Raw genomic sequence first — 23349 nt, forward strand, 5'->3', positions numbered from 1 at the left:
TTTGTAATAAATAACAAATTTTGTTAAGTACAGAAACCTGGCCCATGCTCTATTAACCAGGGTCATAAGAGACAGCTAAATTGGAGATTCTGCATGCTTGGAATACATTAACTTTTGTGAGGGCTCCAGAAATAATTTGATTTCCAGCACATAATTCAAGTGAGGTGGGACACATTTTTCTATGTTAAGTCAATGTACATAGATTTCAGAGGCATTCCTTGGCATATCTTCCAGGATTCACCCAGTCTCTAACGATGCAGAGCCCAGAATATCTGGGCTGTTAAGTGATAGTCATGTCCCCCATTAACACAAATTTTGGAATTTTTCCTTCACTTTACTCTACCTTAACTACAACCAACTATTTTTTACCACGTAAAAAGATTGCAACAAAAAGAAAAGTATTTATTCAAATATACAATTCAATTGTATTAAAATAAAACAAAATAATATACAGAAGGTGAGACTTTTAAAAAACTCTTCCATATATACTCAAAGTTAGGAAACAATTCCAACTTATTAGTCCTCCAAATCTCAAACTTCAAAATTTCCTAGAAGCACAAACACTTGTAATTCTTTTGACAAGTTTTCTTTTTGCTGCTTTCTAAAATAACACATCTTTGTAAAACAGACAAGTTTTTTTTTGTTAGATTTACAGTCTAAAATACAGGGTCACTGAAATTTTCACAGATCACCTCAGTTAGTATAATACACTGGGGGCCTTTTACAACAGTCTGTTTTAGGCAGAATATTATTACAGTGGCTTCTTGTATCCCAAAGTTTTCATATAAATTTATCTCGACCAACAAGCAATTGAATAGAATAAAACGGTGCCAAACTTTTTCATTTCCAGTCACATTGAGAATCAACCATTACAATGGCAGCCCAGTGACAAATTTAATAGTTCAGCCAGGGAAGTGTTACCATTGTAATTGTAAGAGGTTTTCCTCTGTATAAATAAGTATTGGTCATATTTAGGATACAGCCATGTGTACTTGTACTGTCAGTCAGACGATTGGCCAGTATAACAGATCCAAATGTTCAAGACATTGAGTAAGCTGAAGCTGATTGTGATGATACCAAGACCAAACCTCTGGCCCCATCACATACAGTAATCCATGACATTGAGGAATCACAGAGCTGGTTGGAAACAAACCAGAAATCAATTGCTGCAACTTCAAAATATCCTACATCAGCAAAGGAAGAGGCAAGGAGTAAATGTACACAGTTGAAAATGATGGATTTTTTCAATAAATGGCCATATAGTGTAAAAATGTATTGATTTTGTTACTGTACACTTTAAACACAATTTTGTGTTAGCTGTAAAAGTTAGAACTCACCATCTGTGAATTTGAATTGCCTGATCATACGTGTATATTCACATTTTGACATCAGAGAAAATATTGGTAATTGAATAGGATTTCATTGACAATCAGATCCAATTGGTTTAAGGAGCTATTTTGTTCAACTTATCTGCAAATCTTCATCATTCTTTCTACTACTTTTGTGCTTTTAATGGCATTACCTGGTCTCATGATAGGTCTCCATGGATCACAACGTAGTGGTGCGCCAGTATATTTCCTCAAATATAGAGAACATTTATTCTTCATGTTTATAAACATCTATATATCTTTAGAGGTAAGCTGGAATTTCACATGAAGTGCTTTGTTTTTAAAAACATTGAGACAATTTTAAACTAGCACTTGACCATGAATCTTTATCGCCATAATTTGCCCATTCTAAAAATCAGCACAGATGACAAGTTTTGTCCGTCCCATGTAATTAGCTTCTGTTGCAAAATCACATCTCAAACATGTCTTAAAACCATATATAAATTGGCCTTTGGTTCCATCCTCAAATGTACATGATGAAAAGTTCTGCTTAAAAAGGAATGTCGCCATCTATGTTACAACCCACCCTGCAGATATGGAGTACAATGAGTGGAGATTTCTTCAGATCACTACACTTCTGCCGCTACGAGAACTGCCCCGATCCTGTCAATAAAAGAACATTAGACTTCAGTTTCATCTTTTTTGTGAGCAATACTAATGCTTATAGCTACCATTACATGCAGCCTCATTTTCACAAAATTAATAGTCATAGTATAGAACAGAACTTCAAATTGCAATACTGACAATAAGGAAATCATCTTACATCTCCAAACAATAACATAACAACTCTCAGGTGTATATTTGTCATTGTTTTGTGTAGCAAGATTTCTACTACTGCCTGGCTGGAATTTGATGTTGCTGATATTTTTGTTTAACTGATTTCATTAATTAAATGATATATTAAAAAGAACCTCAACACAAGTGCAAAATAATTTTACTGTAGGGGGTGATCCTATACATAGCCCAGTCAAGATCCAGAACACTTTAGGTAAGATTCAGAAGTGTTAACTTCTGTTCTCCAGACTGTACCCAAGAAACATAATATCACTTTCAAATGTACAATACACTAGAACATGAATCTGGTTTTCATTTTAAGAAAAAACATCGAAGTATAAATTACAATATTGCAACACCAAAATAATTTAAAAACTTACCGATTGTCGTCCATGATTGGATCTTCTTGCACTGCTTTCCTCTGAACCACCATCTACAGAATGGTAGCTTGGGGGCTTCTCATGATACTTAAATGGCTTCTTCAAGGTATCCAACCAGTCTGCCATTCGATCATCCGATCGCACCCTGTTATATCGAGAGCGATTATCATAATCATCCAGGGAGCTCCATGATCCTTGTCGTCTTCCACGAGGTGGAGGAGAATAGCTTCGGTCTCTGCGCCTATTTCTTCTTTCAGGTGAATAATCTTGATTGCTTCGGTGATGTGGTCGTCTGTTCTCCTCGTAACCTCTTCTGCCATGCCTCTGGTTTGAGCTGCTGTGTCTTGACCTGTCCTCATAATCAGAATTATCACTATAATCTTCAAAATGCTGTCTTCTTGAGAGCAACTGACCTCTCTGCCGGCCCTCTTCAAAGTCATCTCTGCTATTCCCTCGAGATCGATTAGTTCTTCGGTCTTGAGAGCTCCTACTGGACCTCGATCCTTCCTGAGACCTTTGACTTCTGGGAAGCCCCATATCCAAAATATCCTCATGACTTCTAGCCCTTCGTTGATTATTCCTCCGTGATGAGTTGCTAGTTCGTTGTGATGACGGAAGACTAGAGTCATGGATTGCCTCCATTATTGGAGGTAGGTGGATGATACGACGATCTATTTCTCGAACTCCAATTTCATTTAGTGATGAAAGCACACTGGGAGGTGCACTACCACTTGTACGGATTCCATTTTGAAGAGGCTGTACACTGTTCAAGTTTTTCACCTCATTCTCTATATAGTCCAGCATCTTAACAGAAGAATTTGGGTGACCACTGTAAGGGACCACAGACAATGGTATACTGTTCTTCGTGGAAAAATCTACACAATGGAAACAAAAGAGAAAGATTAAACTACATATACAAGCTTCTGAACTACTTTCAATGTGTGAGAATAAAGTAAAAGATGATATTGACAAAAGTGTACTTAGTAGAGTTACAAAATGAATGGAAATCTAAAAAGGTGGCTGAACATAAAGTGAGAAAAAAATCCCATTAAAAATAACAAAATGCAGTGTAGCAACATACAAAGAATCCAGGGGAGCTAGAGGCTAATCATGCTTTTAGAGTATTGAGATATGGTACCAAGAAAACTGGAAATTAAACACTGTAGAATGCAACATGTTTAGCAAACAAAGGAAGGGAAGAGAGGGTGGTGGAGAAACCTTCACCATAACAGAATTGTTGTAGATAAAGGGTTACAGTTATCAATGTGAAAACTAGAATCATATGTAGATAGAGATCATTTTTTTAAGAAAGTACTTAGTATACTAAGTGTAATCTACAGACCATGCAATAGTCGAAAAGAGGTGGGGTAAGAAATATGCAAACAAATTTGGGAATTGAGAAAATTAAATAATATTATGGAGATTTTGACAACCCTGAAATTATTTGGATTGAAGAGCTAGGTACAGGGGATAAGGAAACAGAGTTCCTACAATCTGCACAGATTCCTTTCTAATCCAATATGTAAAAAGCCCAAGAAGGATATTTTACTGTTGGATCTAGAATTGGATTTCCCACAGTCAATGACCAGCAAGTTACCATTGATCAGAAACTGAACTGGACCAGCCAAATAAATACTGTGGCTATAGGAACAGATCGGGGGTTTGGATTTTTTTTAAAAAGTTAATTTACTGGAAGACAGCATCACTGGCAGGGCCAGCATTTATTGCCCATCCCTAACTGCGCAGAGGACAAGTAAGAGTCAACCACATTGCAGTGGTCTGGAGTCACATGTATGTCAGACCAGGCAAAGATGCTAGTTTCCTTCCTTAAAGGGCATTACTGAACCAGATGGGTTTTTCTGACAATGGATTCACGGTCACCATTAGACTCTTGATTCCACATATATTGATTCCTCTCAGCCCCAGAATATTACCTGGGTCTCTGGATTATCAGTCTAGCAGCAATACCAGAGGCCATTGCCTCCCTTTGTCAACTATAACTCACCTTCTGACATTCCAAAGCCTTTCCACTATCTACAATACATAGTCAATGGTGTAAAAGAATACACTTCACTTTCCTGAATGAGCACAGCTCCAACAATATTCAAGAAGCTTGACACCATCCAGAACAAAATAGTCTCCTTGTTTGGCACCTCATCCACAAAAATTCATTCTTTCCACCACAGATGCACAGTTGTAACAGTATGGACCATCCACAAGATGCATTATAACAATGCACCAAGATTCCTTCAATAGCACCTTCCAAACTGGTGATAGCATAAGAAATGGGAAGGGCAGTAGACCCATAGCGAGCTCAATGAGAACAGCAACTAAACCTCAAATTGGAACCCTGTCGGAATTCGAAAAGGCTGGCAAAAGTGGCATCAGATCAAAGCTTTGAGCTGCTTAATAAGTAATGGTTAAGTTGTGTGTTTACTTTAAAGTTGTATGAGGAAAGGCAAGAATTCTCATTTCTTTTAAGAAACTTAATAAATTTTCTACTTGGCTCAAATGCCTTTTTTTTTAAAAAACTTGACCTAAAGGATACAGCAGCAAAGCTCAGACCCATGTGATACACAGCCTGGAGTACATGAGAAATACTAGAGGCTCCAGTAGCCTGGACCAATTCTACAGGAAGTGCAGCCTGTTTGATCAGCCTGACTGCCAGGCTTTGGAGATGAGCATCAGATGGAGGCACTGCAATGAATTCATGAGGCTGAAAATTATAAGGATAGGATGTTTTCAGATGTCATCCTCTTGCAGCCGAAAACAAAGGGATCAGGGAAGGAATGGATGACCATCTGTAAGGAAGGAAGCAGGCAGGCCCCAGAGTGCATGTCACTCAGGAGTAGTTTATTTTATGAATGGATTTAACATCCTCTCTGCATCTACCCTGTTAACAGAGAACTCAGGACTATATTAAGACAAGAGATTTCCCACTTAAGGTGATGAGGAATTTCTTCTCTAGATGGTTTACTGGCCTTTGAAATTCTTTTCCACAGATAATAATGGATGCTGGAAACTGAATATATTTGAGGCCAAGTTAGAACAAAATTTTGATTGACAAAGGAGTCAAGGATTCAGGGGGGTGGAGGCAGTAAAGTGAAGTTAAGACCACAATCAGATCAGTCATGATTGTATTGAATGGAAGATCAGACTTGATGGACCAAATGGCCTCGTCCTGCTCCTACTTCTATGATCTGAATTGAGTAGTTTATATGCATTTAAAGGGAAACCAGGCAAAAATATGGTGAAGGGAATAGATAATTCCAATGAAATATTTAAATGAGAAAAAAAATGGGAAGAGGTTCAAGTGGAGCATAAATACAGGTTTGGTCTGATTGGGCTAAATAGCCTGTTTCTGTGCGAAATAGTCCGATGTATATCTGTTAAATAGACCTCTAATCGTCCCAGTTAAAGAGAGTTTGAATTTGTTCGGAGACGTTGCATTTTTTGGATGAAGTTTTACAGTGGGATGGTTAACAATGTTCAATTATCCAGTTGGCTGCACGAACAGGCAAGTTTTAGAAATAGCAATAATGTTTTATTTTAAAAACCGATGGTTAGAAGTAGAAATGGAGCCCATATGTGAGTGAGTAAACATGAATACAGCTTTGTTTTTCTTTAAGTACAGCTTTTCCATAAAGCTGTGTCTAGTTCTTGCAAAATTGAAATGAACTTGAAGATTCTACATGACTAGTACTTGGTGTAGGACAACAAAACACAATCAAAACGTAATATCATCATAAAGTTTTCTTCAGTGCTTCATCAGCTTGAGATTACTGATGCATAGTGGTGAAAAGAAAATACTAGCATAGAATCCCAACTCATTTTTGTTGCCTTCTCAGTTATCATGGATTTTCAGTTCAAGTATACATTAGCACATGAATACTAGAGACTACATACCTCTTTGTGTCAGTCCATTCATGTAGGTTGAGTTTAGCTGAGAATTCCTTCCATCCTCTCCATACATGGGCCTGTTAAACATCCATGGTAACATACCCTGCTTTGCCTGTTTAACAAGTTCATGTCTTAGAAGAGCTAAATTTGAAACAAAAATGTGTCCTAGGTAAGTATTTTATGCAAAAACATTCATTGGCAAAACTTCCGGAAATATAAAGTTACTAATAAATATATTAATATTAAACAGTTGCTAGTATTTCATTTAGAAGCGAAAGATTATGTTAAACTGTAAAAGCAAAGCATGAAGATGCTGGCTATTTGGAAAACAGAAAACGCTGCAGCATTCAGCAAATCAGGTAGCATCTGTGGGGTAGCAGCTGAGTTAATCAGCTGAATATTTCAAGGAGTAGCTATCATAGTCAATTGCAAGCCACAGAGTTGTGTAAAAGCATGGAGAAATAGGAAATAATTACCAGCCTTCTCAATGATGACTGTGTCTAATGGACAAAGAAACTAAACTCAAACTCTCCATTTTTAGAAATGTACCACTACTGACTATTGCATGACACGAGCCAATTATTTATTGGATTGATCACAGCTTGGTTGGGTAAAAAGAAGCATTTTGGCAAAGCTTTCCATCTTATATTCAGCAGTAAAATTCACAAGGAAACCAATTCAAGATGAACACCAGTTCAAGGGCAAAACTAACATTTATACAGAGAGAGGAGAATCCTGATTGGGTAGCAAGTCACTCTGATTGGTAGAGGTGTTGCCATGGAAAATGCTTAAGTTAATGATAATTGATAGTAAACTGTCTGGCCTTGTAAGCAGGTTGACTGAACTGAACCAGTGAATGGCATTCACATGTCTGGCTGAGTTAAAACAGGCGCAGTGCATGTACATGTTCTTTTTACCTGCAAAGAACAGTGCCCTGTGTATTTTCTTCAGCAATACTTGAGTTTGGTACTAGCATTGTTTCTATGGATTGATGTTGCAAATTCTTCGACATAGTTAGCTACTTATTTAGGGAAGGCCTGGAAAGAGAGGTAATTAATTTTTAAAAAAAGGCTTTACCTTCCTCTGGGCAACAACAACGTTTTGGGCAGCAGACACATCGGAGATAACAGCAGCACCTTTGTGGGCAACACTGGCACCAACAGATACTAATCAGTATGAACAACAGCAAAATGCCCATGATAATCAATATCACTGTGAGCCAATCTGCAACAAAAAGGAAAAACAACAGGAATTAATAGCGCTGTCGGAGAATCTGTTGAAAAGGAGGACTCTCAGTGTTAGGCTTAATGCATTAACAAGTGCTCGTGTTACGTTAAGTGAGGGGTTGTATTTTCAATACACAGCTATCCCTTCATTTTATACATGCACTTTATCAAAACATTCTTATTGAGTTTGTATGCAGTGTATGTACATTCACAAGCACATGTTTGGAAAATCGTCAACTTAGGCACCCACTCTATCACCTACATTTCTACATATTGATATGCAGTCAGTATGATCAATATCCTCTGCACTGCTGCATTGTGCTAAAGAGAAATTCAGAATATTATAAATAAAATGTGCCTGAATGCTTCACTGATATTTTCACAAATTACAGCGTTCCAAACATATGCATGTTTCGGAAGCTAACAGATGGTTATAAGAATGCTCCAAAGACATTCCACTGAAGATGTTCTCATTACAGAAACAGAAAAATTCCTCTCAGATCTGCTGACAGCTGCAAGGTAGGCAGAAGAGAAGGGAAGTGAAACTCAAGGGAATTAAGGAGTGTGGTGTGGGGATCCTGATGGAGAATCAGAATGTGGGAGAGTGTGTTCATGGGAGACAGACCTTGGGGTAAGTTAGGGTTACCCAGTTAGGAAGAGATTCTTGAGGGAAGCGTCTGTTGTATTTACCTTTGAGGGGAGAGTAGGGTGCCCTGCTAGACTTCTCCTCCACCCTAAACTTGTTCTGCAAGCCTCAAAAATTGAAGTCAAGTAGGAAAGAGCCCTTGAAGGTCAGACCAGCTGCCTGTAAGCTGACCAGCAGTGCACATAAAACCCTGCCCAAAGTCATGTTTCCCAGAATTGTGATATTCATCTGTATTGATGTTATTTAAAATGTTGCCCTAGATTTTTCTATTGCATGGAATTGAAGGATGGTTGTTATTTCAACTTGCCCACCATCTTTCAACTCTAATTAATTCCTCCCACCAAGTTGTTGAAACTGCAAACAGTTGACAAAGTAGGCAGAGAAACACATCATCTGAACCAAGAAGATTTAAGAATTAAATAAACAGCATAAGGAGATGGAAGGAGTGTGAGTTGAGAGAGATAAATTTGATGTCAAATCAGCTGCAGATAACTATATAAACATCAGAAAGACTGTCTAGAGAAAAAGAAAAAAGGTAAGGAAAAGCAAAATTCTTTAAAGTTGACATTTTAAAAATCTCTTACATCAATACACAATACAAAAAGATGGAGGGTCTACTCTTAAATTTAAATTTCCATGCCATAGCTTTTGACTGGCAGTTGTGAACAGCTATTATATAGTATTAAAAGGGGACTCACACTTGTTAGTTCTAAATATCTCCTGCAGTTTTAGTTCATTTCTACCATAGAAATGCAGTAACAGTAACTTCAAGATGAGGCAAATAAAGTTATGAAAATCACTTTTAATTAACTATTTGGATATTCACATTTCTTCACTGGCCTCTTACTGAGGTTACTATACCATTTACACCAATAAAAAGGCAATACCATTATTCTTACAGAAAAATAAACCAGGGTCCACTGTTTTATCAGCTGAAGAGTTAGTTTTGAAAGGAAGGCAGATAGTTGTGGTTTGAGAGAAATATTAGACATTTGACTGCCTGCATTGATGTAAGTTACTGATTATAGATTGATAATGGTGTCATTTCATACCCATAATTGCAACTATCAAGAAAAGATGAGCAAATCAGTGATTAAAAATGACAGTCATTATGTAGCAGATATACTTCAGTGAAATGATTTAGTTCTAGAAAAGGGTAATTTAGAAAAAGCTTAACATGCAAACAAGTTTTAAAAAAACTTACGTAAAACAATAAGGCGAACTTCTTTGTCTGAATCTCCTGTTGTATCTCCTGGTGCCTCAACTGTACAGAAGTAAACACCATGGTCCCACCACATCACTTCACTAATCCACAGGTCAGCCCCTACAAAATAAATACACGTAGAGTGCATTACACAAAATTGATCTAGATTTTCAAATCAGTATTAACTAATGGCTAATTCAAAGCAATTTTCAGGAAATGAAATGATACAAAAAAAAGCACTTAATTTCATTCTGGATCTGTAATGATGCTGCAGTAATTTTGCATTGCTGCCAATGTAGTGTTTGAACTTGGTTTGTCCACAAAGTTCCACTCAGCATCCTAAAGCAGATACTCATCCACATTTGAGTAAAATGGACAATGGTTATCACTTTTCTCCAGATCACAGACCGGCAAATCTGCTAAGTTTGTTATGAAACTCTCAATAGCTACACAGGTGGTAAAAAGAAATCCAGAGCTCAACCTTTTCTGGTGCAGCCTATTATGATCATCACATCAGAATGACATAAAATATTGATGGGAATACCAAGGGGTGGATGACATAGAAAGAAGATGACAATGGGAATGCAATGAATGGTACTCAATGCAAGAGTCATGACATTTTATAAAACAGCTTTAGGTAATTTTGGGACACAAGTTAAACACCATTCACAACTCATCTATGGAAGCAGTCCATGTCCAAATGAAGCAAGACCTGGACAACGTCTAGGCTTGGGCTGACAAGTGACAAATAACATTCATGCCACAAGTGTCAGGCAATGACCATCTTCAACAAAAGAAAATCCATGATTCCATGATATTTAGTAGCGTTACGATTACTGAATCCCCATTAACATCATCCTGGGGTTAACACTGACCAGCAACTGACCTGGGCTGGCCATACAAATACAGTGGCTACAAGAGCAAGTCAAAGGCTAGGAGTGTTGCAGGGAGTAACTCACCTCCTGACTTCCCAAAGCCTGTCCATCACCCACAAGGCACAAATCAAGAGTGTGATGGAATATTCCCCCCTTGTCTAGACGGGTGAAGCTACAACAACTATCAAGAAGCTTGATACCATCCAGGACAAAGCAGCCCACTTAATTGTGATAGTTGCAATTCACAAACAAACATTCGCTCCGTCTCCAATGTGCAGCAGCAGCAGTGTTTGCCATCTATAAGACACACTGCAGAAATTCACCGAAGATCTTTAGACAGCACCTTCGAAACCCACCACCAATTCTATAATCGAAGGCCAAGGGTAACATATACATGGAAACACCACTTCCCAAAATTTCCCTCCAAGCTACTTACCATCCTGACTTGAATGTATATCACCACTGCCTCACTTTTGTAGGATCAACTGCCAGAACTATCTTCCTAACAACATTAATTGTACCTATACCCAGGACTGCAGCAGTCCAAGATGGTCACTTTGTCAAGGGAAATTAGAGATTGGCAACCATGCTGATCCAGACAGCAAAGCCCACATTCTATGAATGAATAACAAAATAAAGTTCAGCAAAGAATAGAATAGGAGGGACAAAACATGAAAGGTATATCAGGCATGTTGAGATCAGATTATATTTAAGTTTCTTTCCATGGGTATTTTTTAATAAAGGTTGAGTCCTTCACAGCCCGACTCCGGACAGTCAGGATTTAAAATTCTTGAAACCCTTTCCCCAAACCTCTGCTGATTTTCCAAAACAAATTCTGAAAGTATTGTCATGTAAACATTTTCCATAATTTTCATTTGTTAGTTTGTATTAAAACAACTGGTGGGCTTCCATCAGTATTGCTCACAGTCTTGTGCCTACAATGCTGTTTTAATGCTTAGATAGTGCTTTTATCAATAATATTTAAAGGAATTATATTTGATTGTTCGCTACTGAGATTGAAGACTTCAGGCAATGACAGATTTTCTTTTTAAAAAGAATTATAGGTTCCTGCAACAGTGAGAGGTTTTGAATTATAGTAGATCCAAGATTTAAATCTAGTACAGGTCATTCTGCTATAACATGCGTTTCATTAATGTAAATTCGCTACAACACAATTGACAAATTGGGGACACTGTTTCTACTGTGTGAACTTTTAAAGTGTGCATTGGTTATAATGCGATTTGGCCCCATTAGTTTAAATGGTGCTGCTATTACACGATTTTCTTATAACACTGGGTTGCACGAGAACACAACTACCGCGTTATTGCAGAATCAATTGTCTCATCTTATGGCATCAATTAGGCAGTAATTTTCAGTAAAGTGGGACTACATTGAATATCTTTTCTCTTATTAATAGATGACACACTTCCACATACCAAGGAACCTTTTCTTTAATAAGGACTCCCTGATTGCTATGAATATAAACATGCATCAGAATATCCCAAAGAGGCCAAGAATTTAACAACTGTTCAAACTGGCAAGGTCTTAGCTATGCTCAGTAAATCAGTCTCTCATGAGAGTACAACATAGGTGAAACTTTAGCCAGTTAAGAAAGTCATGAAAATGTTACGTGAAAATGTAAACAAATACATTACAATGATTGGTATAGCTTGCCCTCCCACTGATTGAAGTACAGTTATTCTCAATATGTGGCTTACTGTTCTGAATAGTAATCTTCCGTTGTCTATATTCATGCCCAAGAATTGGCTCATTCTGTCCCCGTTTCTGAATAACGATTCGCACAGTGCGTTGGTCGTCCTGGCAATCGTTGGTAGGATCTTGGCCCATACTCAACATAGCAATGTATGCTGGAAGAGAAAAGTAACATTTATAAAGATAATCACCTATTTCTTTTTTTCACCTCACCTAAAGTTAATGGTTAAATGGTTGCACAAGCCTCAGCAAACACTGGACTATGTAAATTCATTTAAGGCATATTCCAACTGTTTTATAGACCACAGAACTACAGTAATTGGAGGAGCAGCCATTTAGTATATCACATGTCTATGCCAACTCGCTTGACATCCAAAACGAAATCAAAATATCCTCCATGCTCCCCACCACTTTCAAATAATTTTCTAATTCCTCTCAAATGATTCACTGATCACTGTCCCAGCCCCTTATATCTTTAAATTTCTTCATAGGTTTTGCTTCACTGACTTTGTGTACATAAACAGATTTCTAAACTAGCTTGACAAATTCTGTAACTTACCTAGTAAATGTAATTAAAATACAATTACAATTTCTTATTTACATCTGCAAATTTTTAATCCCTGAAGTATTTCTAACATCCTATTAAAAAGAATCAATTAACCTTATTCCTTAGATAGTTCGCACCAATTTCATGCACAACTAAATATTGCTTTGATCTCATCAACAACCTGCCTTTTAATTTCTAACTTTATTACTCTCACGGCAGATTCTTTTATGACTTGCAGTCTGCACAAATTAAATCATTTAGAGTTCTTCTCATCACGTGGATAATTTCTGGTTTCTTTGTATGGTGAGTATTATCTAAACAGTGATAAGATTGAGAAATGTTGATGTACAATGAGACCTGGGTGCTAGACACTAGGTCACGGATAGCAAGCATGAAGGTGCAGCAAGTACTGAGGAAGGAAAATGATATATTGGCCTTTATAACAAGAGGCTTCGAGTACAGGAGCAAGAAATTCCTACTGCAGCTGTGCCAGGCCCTGATGAGACTACATCTGAAATAGTGCATATAGTTTTGAGCCCTTTACCCAAGAAAGGATATAATTGCAATAAAAAGAGTGTAGGGAAAGTTTTCTAAATGGACACCTGGATGGCAGGTTAGACTTACGGGAGAGGGAAGATATGGAGTAGATTGGGCCTAAATTGCTGATGTTTAGAATCAGAGTGGAACTCGTTGAAACATCTAAAATTCTAACAGGGCTGAACACACTGAATGCAGGGATGATATTTTCCCTGGCTGGGGGGCCAGAGCAAAGGGTCACAGTCTCAGGATATACAGTAAACCATTTTAGACTGAGATGAGGAGAAATATCTTAATCAGAACTTGTGGAATTAAATGACCACATGAGGCTGTGGATGTTAAGTTACTAAATACATTCAAGAAAAGAACAGATTTCTAGAGACAAATATGTCATGGAGTACGGCAGAGTTAGGAATATTGCATAGAGACAAGGGGATGCTGAGCTGAAAATGTGTTGCTGGAAAAGCGCAGCAGGTCAGGCAGCATCCAGGGAACAGGAGAATCGACGTTTCGGGCATAAGCCCTTCTTCAGGGCATAAGCCCTCCCTAGAGACAAGGGGATCACAAGGGTAAAGCAATGAACAAACAAGTGAGAACTGAAAGTGCAAGGCTTTCCCTTACAGTGCTGTTTTACTATGTGAATCAATGTTGTTAAGCAAGCATATTTAGCAGATCCTGAAACGTGATCAAAAGCCAGTTCTGGTAATTATACTGGTGACCCTTACACTCTATCTGCACATGAGCAATACACATGATCATGCTGAATGGGCTTATTCCTGCTCCTATTTTCTACGTTTCAATGTTTTCAAATATAGTTTAATTTTGCTATTCCTCAGAATCCAATTATCCACAGTATATTTTTAAACACCATTAAAATTTTGTTTTTATAATTCGCCCTTTTGGTCCCACTTAAATCTTCCTGCTTCGCTGGAAAATCTCTTGTTGCGTATTGCACATCGAAAATACTGCTGATCTTTGTGCTGATAGAGCAAAGGTCACCAATATAATTACTAGGTCTAGTTTTTTGATCACGTTTGAGGAACTGCTAAATATACTTACTTAACACACTGATTCACATGTTAAGATGGCACCTTTAGGAAAAGGCCTGCACTTTCAGTTCTTTACACTCTCCTTGCGATTCCATGTGACTATCACGTTTACTTCAGCTTTGAATGCATGCCCAACCAACAACTAGCTAGTTGCCCAGTTGTCTTGAACTGACTGAAATAAGCAATATCTCAAATACAGTTGTTAAAAACAAGTTTATCAAGCTGCAGTTTCTTTAGGTTCCTTTTTTTTTTAGAAAAAGCTGTTGTTGCATCATTGCATATCATAAATCCCCTTCGCAAGCCTTTCACATTTATCTTACTCCACTTGGTGTTTATATTTTACATCAGCAAATGTAAAATAAAATGTCTGTACCTCAAATGACAGCAAGTTATAATGGAAGACAGGTTTGCCAACTCTCATCCTAAAGTTTCCAGGAATTAAATACCTATTTTCAGTACATGGCTGAGAACAACCCGTGAGAAAAAATAACAAGAACAATAACTAATTGTCCTTAAAAACAAAAAGCTGTTGAACAGTTTTGTTCACTGGTTACAAAAACAAATCATCTAAATCATGTAGTGACATCAAAGTCACTTTCTAATTTTCACAGAAAGTTATTGCACCATGGGGTTAGGCATGGGCCAAGAGTAGAGATGAGATGGTTGGCACTGGGAGATTGCGTGACAAAATCTGTGGGAGTATGCCCAACAGGAATTGGAAACTTGAATCATGAGTCATTAAGGCACTCAGACATATTTCTACTTTGAGAGCAGATAATTAATAAAAAAAAGGCCCGCGCGACATTTATTTTAAAATCTAGTCCAAGGTTGCTGAGCAGTGCTTTTACGAATACCAGAAATCTCCTGTTCCTGTATTTTTCTACGATTATGCTAAGAATTAAAATGGGCACTGATTAGATCAGTGCAGCCACATCCAGTTATCCTCCAGCCCTCTAATCCCAAATTGTATCAAGTGCAACAACTTGAATTGATATAGTGCCTTTATGGAATGAAACATCCCGAGGTGCCTTTCCCCTGAAGACTACACTTAGTCTACACTCCCTCTGTGCAAATCCATTGGAAATGATTCTGTGTTTTTATTTTGTCCACATATCGGACGTCACAAAAGTTCACACACTGTTCTTTCTCCTGTTTGAGTTATGTAAACTTTTGAGTTTCAGGGTCTACCAGCTCGCATAATATTTTGCTCCAGTGAATTTAAAATATAAAATTTCCAAAAATCTATTTCATTGCAATGCACACGTTCATGACTCTTTTCAGTTTAATTATATTTCTATATATTTCTCCAACCCTGATTTTGCAACATAATCATCCCACCTGGCCATCCTTTTAAAGTAAATATGATTTCCAAAATAAAAAAGTGGAAAAGGAAAATATATTGCCAAAATATATTACTTTAAAAATTTTAAACTGATAACAAGACTGTAGGTCATATCAGGAACCTGCAGTGGAGCTCTTAAAACTCTCAAGTGAGCATAAGACTTCACTAATTTATTCTTTTTTGATAAAAATGGACAAACAGAACAGCTTGCATTTATATAGCATCCCGTTAATATACAAAAATGTCCCTAAATGTATTCATTATATAGTCTCCCATAGCAATTGTTTTACACAAACCAAATCATAAGATTAGTAACACCACAAAATAGCATTTGTTATGTTTAATGAGAAATGTTGATGAGAATCCTCCACCTATCCTCAGATAATATCACCCAACTTTAAATATCGATCTAAATGACTGGAAGAAGCTGCGTTTCATTGAGGTATGGCATCTCAACAATGAAGAACTCCTTTAATTATTGTAACTGAATAGGAGTCTGAACCACATGTCAAAATCCCAGAGTGAAATCTGAACTTTCTGATTCAGCAAGGACTGTTGTCAATTATGTCAAATTGTTAATAGAGTCTGTTAAGTTTTAGAATTATTGTAGATCAGAGATATGTAGGATTGTGTTCAAAGTGACTGAGATCGCTGAGTGGTGAAAATATCCTCTTTATTTGGCATCTGCAGTGGTGCATTTCAAGACGGCGATGGAATCCAAAGTACAGTTTTACAGTAGCCTCTTTTATGCAGTTTTTACATACGTTAAAATTTTAGCACTATGTTGTTACATAGTTGTATCTATTGTACACAAGTTTATGTGACATCTGTCCTGGGGAAGCAGAAGGTAGGTTAAGTACTTGCTAAATGCTGGCTGTTACTCCTGATGGGATTAGAATGTCTGTCCAGTCTAACTTGCATAATTAAGAGGTGTTAGCCCCTTTGTCTTTAAAGTTAGCAATGGTAGTAAAAAATATTAGACCTATATGATCTAAATAAGTGAGAAATTATACGTGTACTTAATTAAAGTACAGAAGGTATTAAACTGATCTCTTGCAAGTGGGTCATAAGATTTCATTTACTATTGCCAATTCCTACATGTTCATTCATGCTGTTTTGATAGCAAGTTTTTAAAAGGGGGTTGCGCACCTATCTAATATGTATTTAAAATGTATAAATCCATACGTTAGTACAAGATGGTAATCCTTAGTAAAAGTTAGAAATTGGTACTACGGTATTATAGAAATAGGTAGCATATAAGGAAATGTCAAAGTGATAAAAAGCAGCACACTGGAGGGACTTGCTGGTGGAGGAAACTGTTTGATTTCCTGAAGCCTGGGAGATGGTTACCAAGGGCTAATTAGTTTATAATCTTTCCATAATTTCGAGTGAGTTATGGAGCCAAGGTGGCATTATTTGAAGTAGATTACAATATTAACACTTATTTGGGGTAGCCTTTTATACAGAAACAGGTCTAAACACTGCTTGCAGCATGGAGCAGATAAGAATTGAAAGATATAAAGAAACAATAATGGGTTGGCAGCATAGGAAGGGATGCTTAATTTAGTTTATCTTGTAAAAGTAAAATGTACAACAAAAATACGGTTTTATGAATGAATGAATGAATGGAAATGTGGTAGAGTGAACAGAGCACTTGCAAGTGAGTTAGTAAAGAGAATCTTAATCCAATGTCTCTCAGATAATTACTTATATTCAATGTTCAGAGCAAAATATTACATTTCCATTTTCAATATCTCCTTTTGTTAAAACACAACATTTATGAAATAATGCCTGCAACTTAAATGTCTTATGTGTAAACACAGAAAAGCAAGCTGCAGGACAAACTGAATTGCTGTATATTCAATCTTATTCTTATTACTAAAAAGTAAAATTTAAAATTTCAAGAAAGATGCAAACCTTTGAAATTTATGTCTACTTGCAGTGATAAGTAGAAGCACTATTTCAGCATGAAGTACTGAAATAACGGAAGACAGGACATGCTTCTAATTAAGGAGTACTGTTTGTACATCTTTGTGGTGTAATTCCACTTTCTCACATTAGATGGTACTGTTGGTCAGTTTACCATATATTACAGCAGACAGCTTTTATTGTTACCAAGTGACCCACTTATTCAAGCAGGAGCAGGTTTCTTCAATAGTCATTTTGCAAGAATACAAAAAAAATGGTACTTGACCTGAATAAAACATATTGTAAACACAAACTATATAATAATGAGGATGATAATGCTCTCATATCACAAGACTATCAATAGGCCATTTATGTTTAGCTTGTGCCACCTCTTCCCGCTCTTAAACTGGACAGTTACAATATCTTAGAATTCAACAATGAGTGTTCTGATGGAAAGCATCAACTTGTTAAATGCCAGCCTTGTTTTAAGTCCACAGATACAGCATGACTTGCTGACCTGCAGCATTTCCAATTTTTATTTCTGATTTCCAATATCCAGAGTGCTTTGTATTTATTAATGAAATTTACTGCCTGGGCTCAAAAAGAATTGTCACTTAAAAGGTATCAGAGGTCACTGGTACCATGCAAAGCAAACAGTGCCAACATGAGAGAGGGGGAATAAGGTCTTAAATCTATTTTCCTGACATGGGGTCTTTAGTATGCTTTATTAGTTAGTATATGATACAGCAATAGGACTTTGTTTCAATACCTGTCACAAAATGAATTATAAAATGTGACATACCTAGTTTTGACAATTTATTCAATGCTTTAAAAAAATCACTATAGAATTATATTAAGTTGACAAAGTAAAGTATTACATATAAGGGTCACTGAACAATTCTCTCACAAAGTCCAGAGGCAGTAGAAATGCCAAAAGAACAATAGTAACACTTACATGACGAATAGTACTCCATGATGGGGTCTTTGCAAAATGACTTGAAACGCCAGGTGACAACGACATCCTGAGACTGAGAGGACGTTGAATAATCACACCTTAGAGCAATGGATGAGAAAAGCATTGTGACACGTTGGGTTTCCTGCACCGTCACCAACAATGCAAGGCATGCTGAAAGAAAAGGTTACAGATAGTCAACAGAATAGCTCGATGAAGACTAAAACATTAAATTGGTAGCTACTTTGGTTGGAAGGGAAGTACATTAAAATCATGCAAATGGTACAGAAATAAGATATTAACAATACACCCATTGGTTAATAACTCCCTAAGTGATGCTCCCATTAGTGTGCCTCAAAAACAACACTATCTTATAACTGGGTAATGGAGTTTTGCTCCCTGACTGGATACAGAATCTGCCAAGTCTTCAATTGATCACTAGCAGCAGATCAGAGATGCTATAGAGAGTGGATGCACAGGAACCCAGTCAGATGTAAGAGGTCAGAACTGTTTCATTAAGTGACTGGGCAGATATTTCAGAAATGCCTATTACAGGGATAATTCAGGGAATATCGTGTCATTGATTTTCAAATTGTATGGATTCCACTTTGAAAGAATGACTGTTGGATAATCTCAGAAGCTGAGTGTTTGCAACCTCTACAGAAGCAAAACATAATTAATATTTTTAAAACATATTTGGAGCGGTTACTTTTGAATTGTGCAAGGAAGGCTGACTTTCTAGAAATGTTACAATGCTGGATTGAAAACTAGAGACTGCTATATCACAAAGAAATTGGTAAGGGAGTAAATATGCCCGGTCCAACTTTGGGGTCATATTTAATAATCACTTTTGGTAAAAGAATAGTAATGTTAAAATTCAATTAAATGGAGATAATAGTATATAGATACATCTCTAATCCATCCTAGTTTAAGGGCACTCTTTATTGGTAAAATATTTGGGTAGGAATGTAATTGTAAACAGCTTTTTGATTAGAAAACCCATATATAAAAATGTACAAATCCATTCATTTGCTTACATATGAAAAGAAACATTAGGCAGGTCAGCCTTTGCTGTCCAGTTTTGAATTGTCAGGATTACTTGACAACCATCCACAAGCTAGTTGTGCTGTTACTATGGTATAGTGAGGATATCCTTTAGAAACCCAACATATCAGAGATAAGAAAGTAACTACATGCAGTGTAGTGCAGCAGATGTTACATAGTCATGATGATGTAAAACATGTACTATTGGTTTTCAAATTACATCATCTAATTTAATATCTAAAATTTCATGGACTTGAAATTGTTTAATCAAAAACTAAAAGCATTGACTTAAAATAGCATCATCTGATGTTTTTTTTAAACCTATACTGAGAATGTTTGTTTGTTGACAAAATTGCAATAACTAAACTTGGGCTTATGGTCAAAACGTCAATTCTCCTGCCCCTCGGATGCTGCCTGACTGGCTTTTCCAGACTCTGATTTCCAGCATTTGCAGTGCTCACCTTCTCCTTGGAGACAATTAACTCAGGAATGGAAATTCAGCTGCATGTGGCAGAAGAGAGAAAGTAGAGCTTTGATTGCAGAAATGAAACCAGCTGAGAAAAAAAAACACTCTCACAAGAAAACATGTTCGGCAACAATATGGATTTTAAAAAATCTGTTTGTGCTTCGGCTAAGGTGCATACGTAAAAGCAGTAACATTTCTGAAATAAATTGATTAAAAAAAACTTAAAATGGGAGTATATAGCTGGAGAAAAATGACTTCAAAAATACTTTTTAATTTTTAAAGATCTTTAAGCAATGCATGCATCCATGCATTTCCAAAATTAGAGGTCAGCACTAGAGTTGGATTTTAAAAGATATTTGAGCGCATGGGGCGTGTACAAATTGGGGATGTGTCTGCACGTGTTCATGTGTGCATCTGTGTATATGGGCATGCGGGATGTATTGTGGGTGTTTGACATCACATCCTTATTATTTTCATAGGGGTTAGGTTATAACATTGCTCTCTGTCCCAAGAAAACCTCGAGTGGGTCCTTACTGCGGTAGAAATTAGATACAGCAGGTCTTCAGTTAAAGTTGTAGTTGCATTCCTAAAAAGCATGATTAAACAAAATGACTTGTGTGAACGATGGCTTCCCACAGAAATCAAATGTTAAAGGCAGAGTGAAGTTCGCTTGGACATTGTTCACCCAAACATAAATTCCATCTAATAGTTGAAATATGTGTGCAATATTGCATTCCTTGCTGAAATAATTGATGCATCACTAAATACAGAAAAACATATTACAATGCTTAAAACTGCATACAAATTTAAATTTACCAGGTCCCATCCCAGAAACTACTTGTCTGACTGACACCTGCTACTAGATGAATGCCAGGGAATCGGTGTAAATTCTGGAATGAAATGAAGTTGACTTTGTTATATGGTATTGGGAGCTGGATTGTATTGGAGAACAGAGGTGTGCCTTTTAACCAGCCCTGTGCCATGTCATACTCTATCAAAGTCTCAAAATACATTGTGAAGCTGACCTCTACATAAAAAGGACACTAGTAGTCCTTGGCAATGATACACTTGGGTCAGGTGTACATTTTGAAAGACAAAAATGGGTGATGGTTGGGTTTTACAAATTCTGCATGAAATCCAGGCCATGCACTTACAAGGCAGTTTAATTAATCACTTATAAATTGCCCTTTGACTTCCATTCCAGATGCTACACTTGCAACACACTATAATCACTCAATAAACAGTCAACTAGAGTCAGACCCAGAGTCAAGGGTTGAATACTGGAATTCTACAAAAGAAATGTGCCTGATTTTGCTGCAGAATGCATTCTATGTGGAAGTTGTTTTCACTTTAAAGCTTAACTTATTGAATGCAAAATTGCAAGCTTTGAAACAAAGGACAAATTCACGGATGCATACAAAACCAAATCGAACCTTGTGTATTTTAAAAAGTATTATTCAAAGTGGCTGGTGAAAGGTACTTCAAGTTCCACTTTGTCACAAACAGAAATTTCAGCACAAATACAGGTCAGGTCTTGGTCAGGTGATATTCGCCCCAGATTTCATCAGGGTTCTATCAACATAAAACATATAAATAAAGGACAAAAGTAGAAAATCAACTACTGTCTACTTCTGGATATTTGCTGAGCACCTTTCCCCCAAAGAAAAATGCTACTTGGTAAAGGTAAAAAAAAGTCCTTTACAAAAGGAGACTGCCATCCTTACCAGGTCTGGCCGACATGAGACTCCAGGCCCATGGCAATGTGGTTGACTCTTAACTGCCCTCTGGGCAATTAGAAATGGCCAATGAATGCTGGCCTAGCCAGTGATGTCTTCATCCCATGAATGAACTTTTTTTTTTAAATTAAGAAGACCATAAGACATAGGAGCGGAAGTAAGGCCATTCAGCCACTCCGCCATTCAATCATGGCTGATGGGCATTTCAACTCCACTTACCCGCATTCTCCCCGGAGCCCTTAATTCCTTGTGACATCAAGAATTTATCAATCTCTGCCTTGAAGACATTTAGCGTCCCGGCATCCACTGCACTCTGCGGCAATGAATTCCACAGTCCCACCACTCTCTGGCTGAAGAAATGTCTCCGCATTTCTGTTCTGAATTTACCCCCTCTAATTCTAAGGCTGTGTCCACGGATCCTAGTCTCCTCGCCTAACGGAAACAATTTCCTAGCGTCCACCCTTTCCAAGACATTCAATTAAAGAGGAACAAAACTTCACCACTAGAACAGTCAAGTTTAACTGTTGAAGCCTGTTTACCTGGTCTGGTCTACATGACTTCAGACCCACAGTAACAGGTTAGATACTTAAATGCTCTCTCAAATGGCCTAGCAAGCCAGTCAATTGTAACAAACCACTCAATATTGACCTAGGCACTGGGAAATGACAATGGCTATGCCAACCCTGCAAAGTATTTCTTACTACTATCTTGAGACTTTTACTAAAACAGAAAACTGCAGCATAGACTAGTAAAGCAACAACCCATCAGCTACACTCACAAAGTCATACCTTACAGATAAATATCCCAGATACCACCATCATAGTTTCTAGGTGCAACCTGTCCTACCAACAAGACTAATCGACCAGGACTGGCAGCATGGTTGCATACAGTCAGGAGGAAGTTGCCTTCGGAGTCCAAAACATTGACTCTGGACCCCATGAAGTCTCATGGCATCAGGAGAAGAATGGACACGGAAGCTTGCTGCTGACCATCACCTCCACTCAACCTGCACTTGCCTCTTCCACCTCAGCTGGCAAATCAGTACACCTTCATATGTAACTCCAATTGGAAGCAGCACAGAAGATGACAAGGGCCCATAATGTATTCTGGATGGCCACGTTCACCACCAAGTGTTGCTCGGTAGCATCAATACTAATGGAGTCCAACTGCTTGACTGGCTCTGCAGGGAAGTGGGAAATGGTGTGAATCAAAAAGAGAAAAACCTATTTCACCTTATCCTCACTAAACTACTCGTTGCAAATGTTCACACAGTCTTTGTAAAGATCAAGTTCAAGCCTTGTCTTCACGCTGAGGATGCCTACCATCCTGTTGTGTGACACAATTCTGCTAAGTGGGATATACTTTGAACAGATCTAGTAGACCAAAACCAGGCATCCATAAAGGCACTGCAGCTCATCCACAGCAACAGACTTGTACTCAAGCACAATCTAAATCCTCATGGCATGGCACTTACCCTACTCTACCATTACCATCAAGCTGGAAAATTAACCCTGATGCAATGAGGAGTGCAGGGTGCTTGTTGAAGGTTCACAAAGCATACCTAAAAAAGGTGAGGGGTCAACCTGGTGAAGCTGCCACACAGACCATTCGCATGTTTACATTGGACGTATCACACAACAGGTGGAGCTAAGTTGATTCCAC

General features: G+C 37.5%; 1 protein-coding gene across 1 annotated transcript in view; it reads right to left on the reverse strand.

The window, feature by feature from the left end:
* Positions 1-377: 377 nt before the first annotated feature.
* ildr1a (immunoglobulin-like domain containing receptor 1a) overlaps positions 378-23349 on the reverse strand; it is a 46248-nt gene continuing 23276 nt past the window's right edge. The window contains exons 2-8 of the mRNA XM_043701026.2: positions 18445-18615; positions 12112-12261; positions 9519-9638; positions 7520-7666; positions 6449-6583; positions 2543-3417; positions 378-1991 (exon numbers count right to left, since the gene is read on the reverse strand). Of these exons, the coding sequence (XP_043556961.2) occupies positions 1950-1991; positions 2543-3417; positions 6449-6583; positions 7520-7666; positions 9519-9638; positions 12112-12261; positions 18445-18615 (1640 nt within the window). The 3' untranslated portion in view covers positions 378-1949. The remainder of the gene's footprint in view (positions 1992-2542; positions 3418-6448; positions 6584-7519; positions 7667-9518; positions 9639-12111; positions 12262-18444; positions 18616-23349) is intronic.

The sequence above is a fragment of the Chiloscyllium plagiosum genome, unplaced genomic scaffold, assembly GCF_037043375.1.
Source record: "Chiloscyllium plagiosum isolate Xiang-an unplaced genomic scaffold, Cpla_swu_hap1 HiC_scaffold_12, whole genome shotgun sequence".
In the NCBI taxonomy this organism is placed as follows: Eukaryota; Metazoa; Chordata; class Chondrichthyes; order Orectolobiformes; family Hemiscylliidae; genus Chiloscyllium; species Chiloscyllium plagiosum.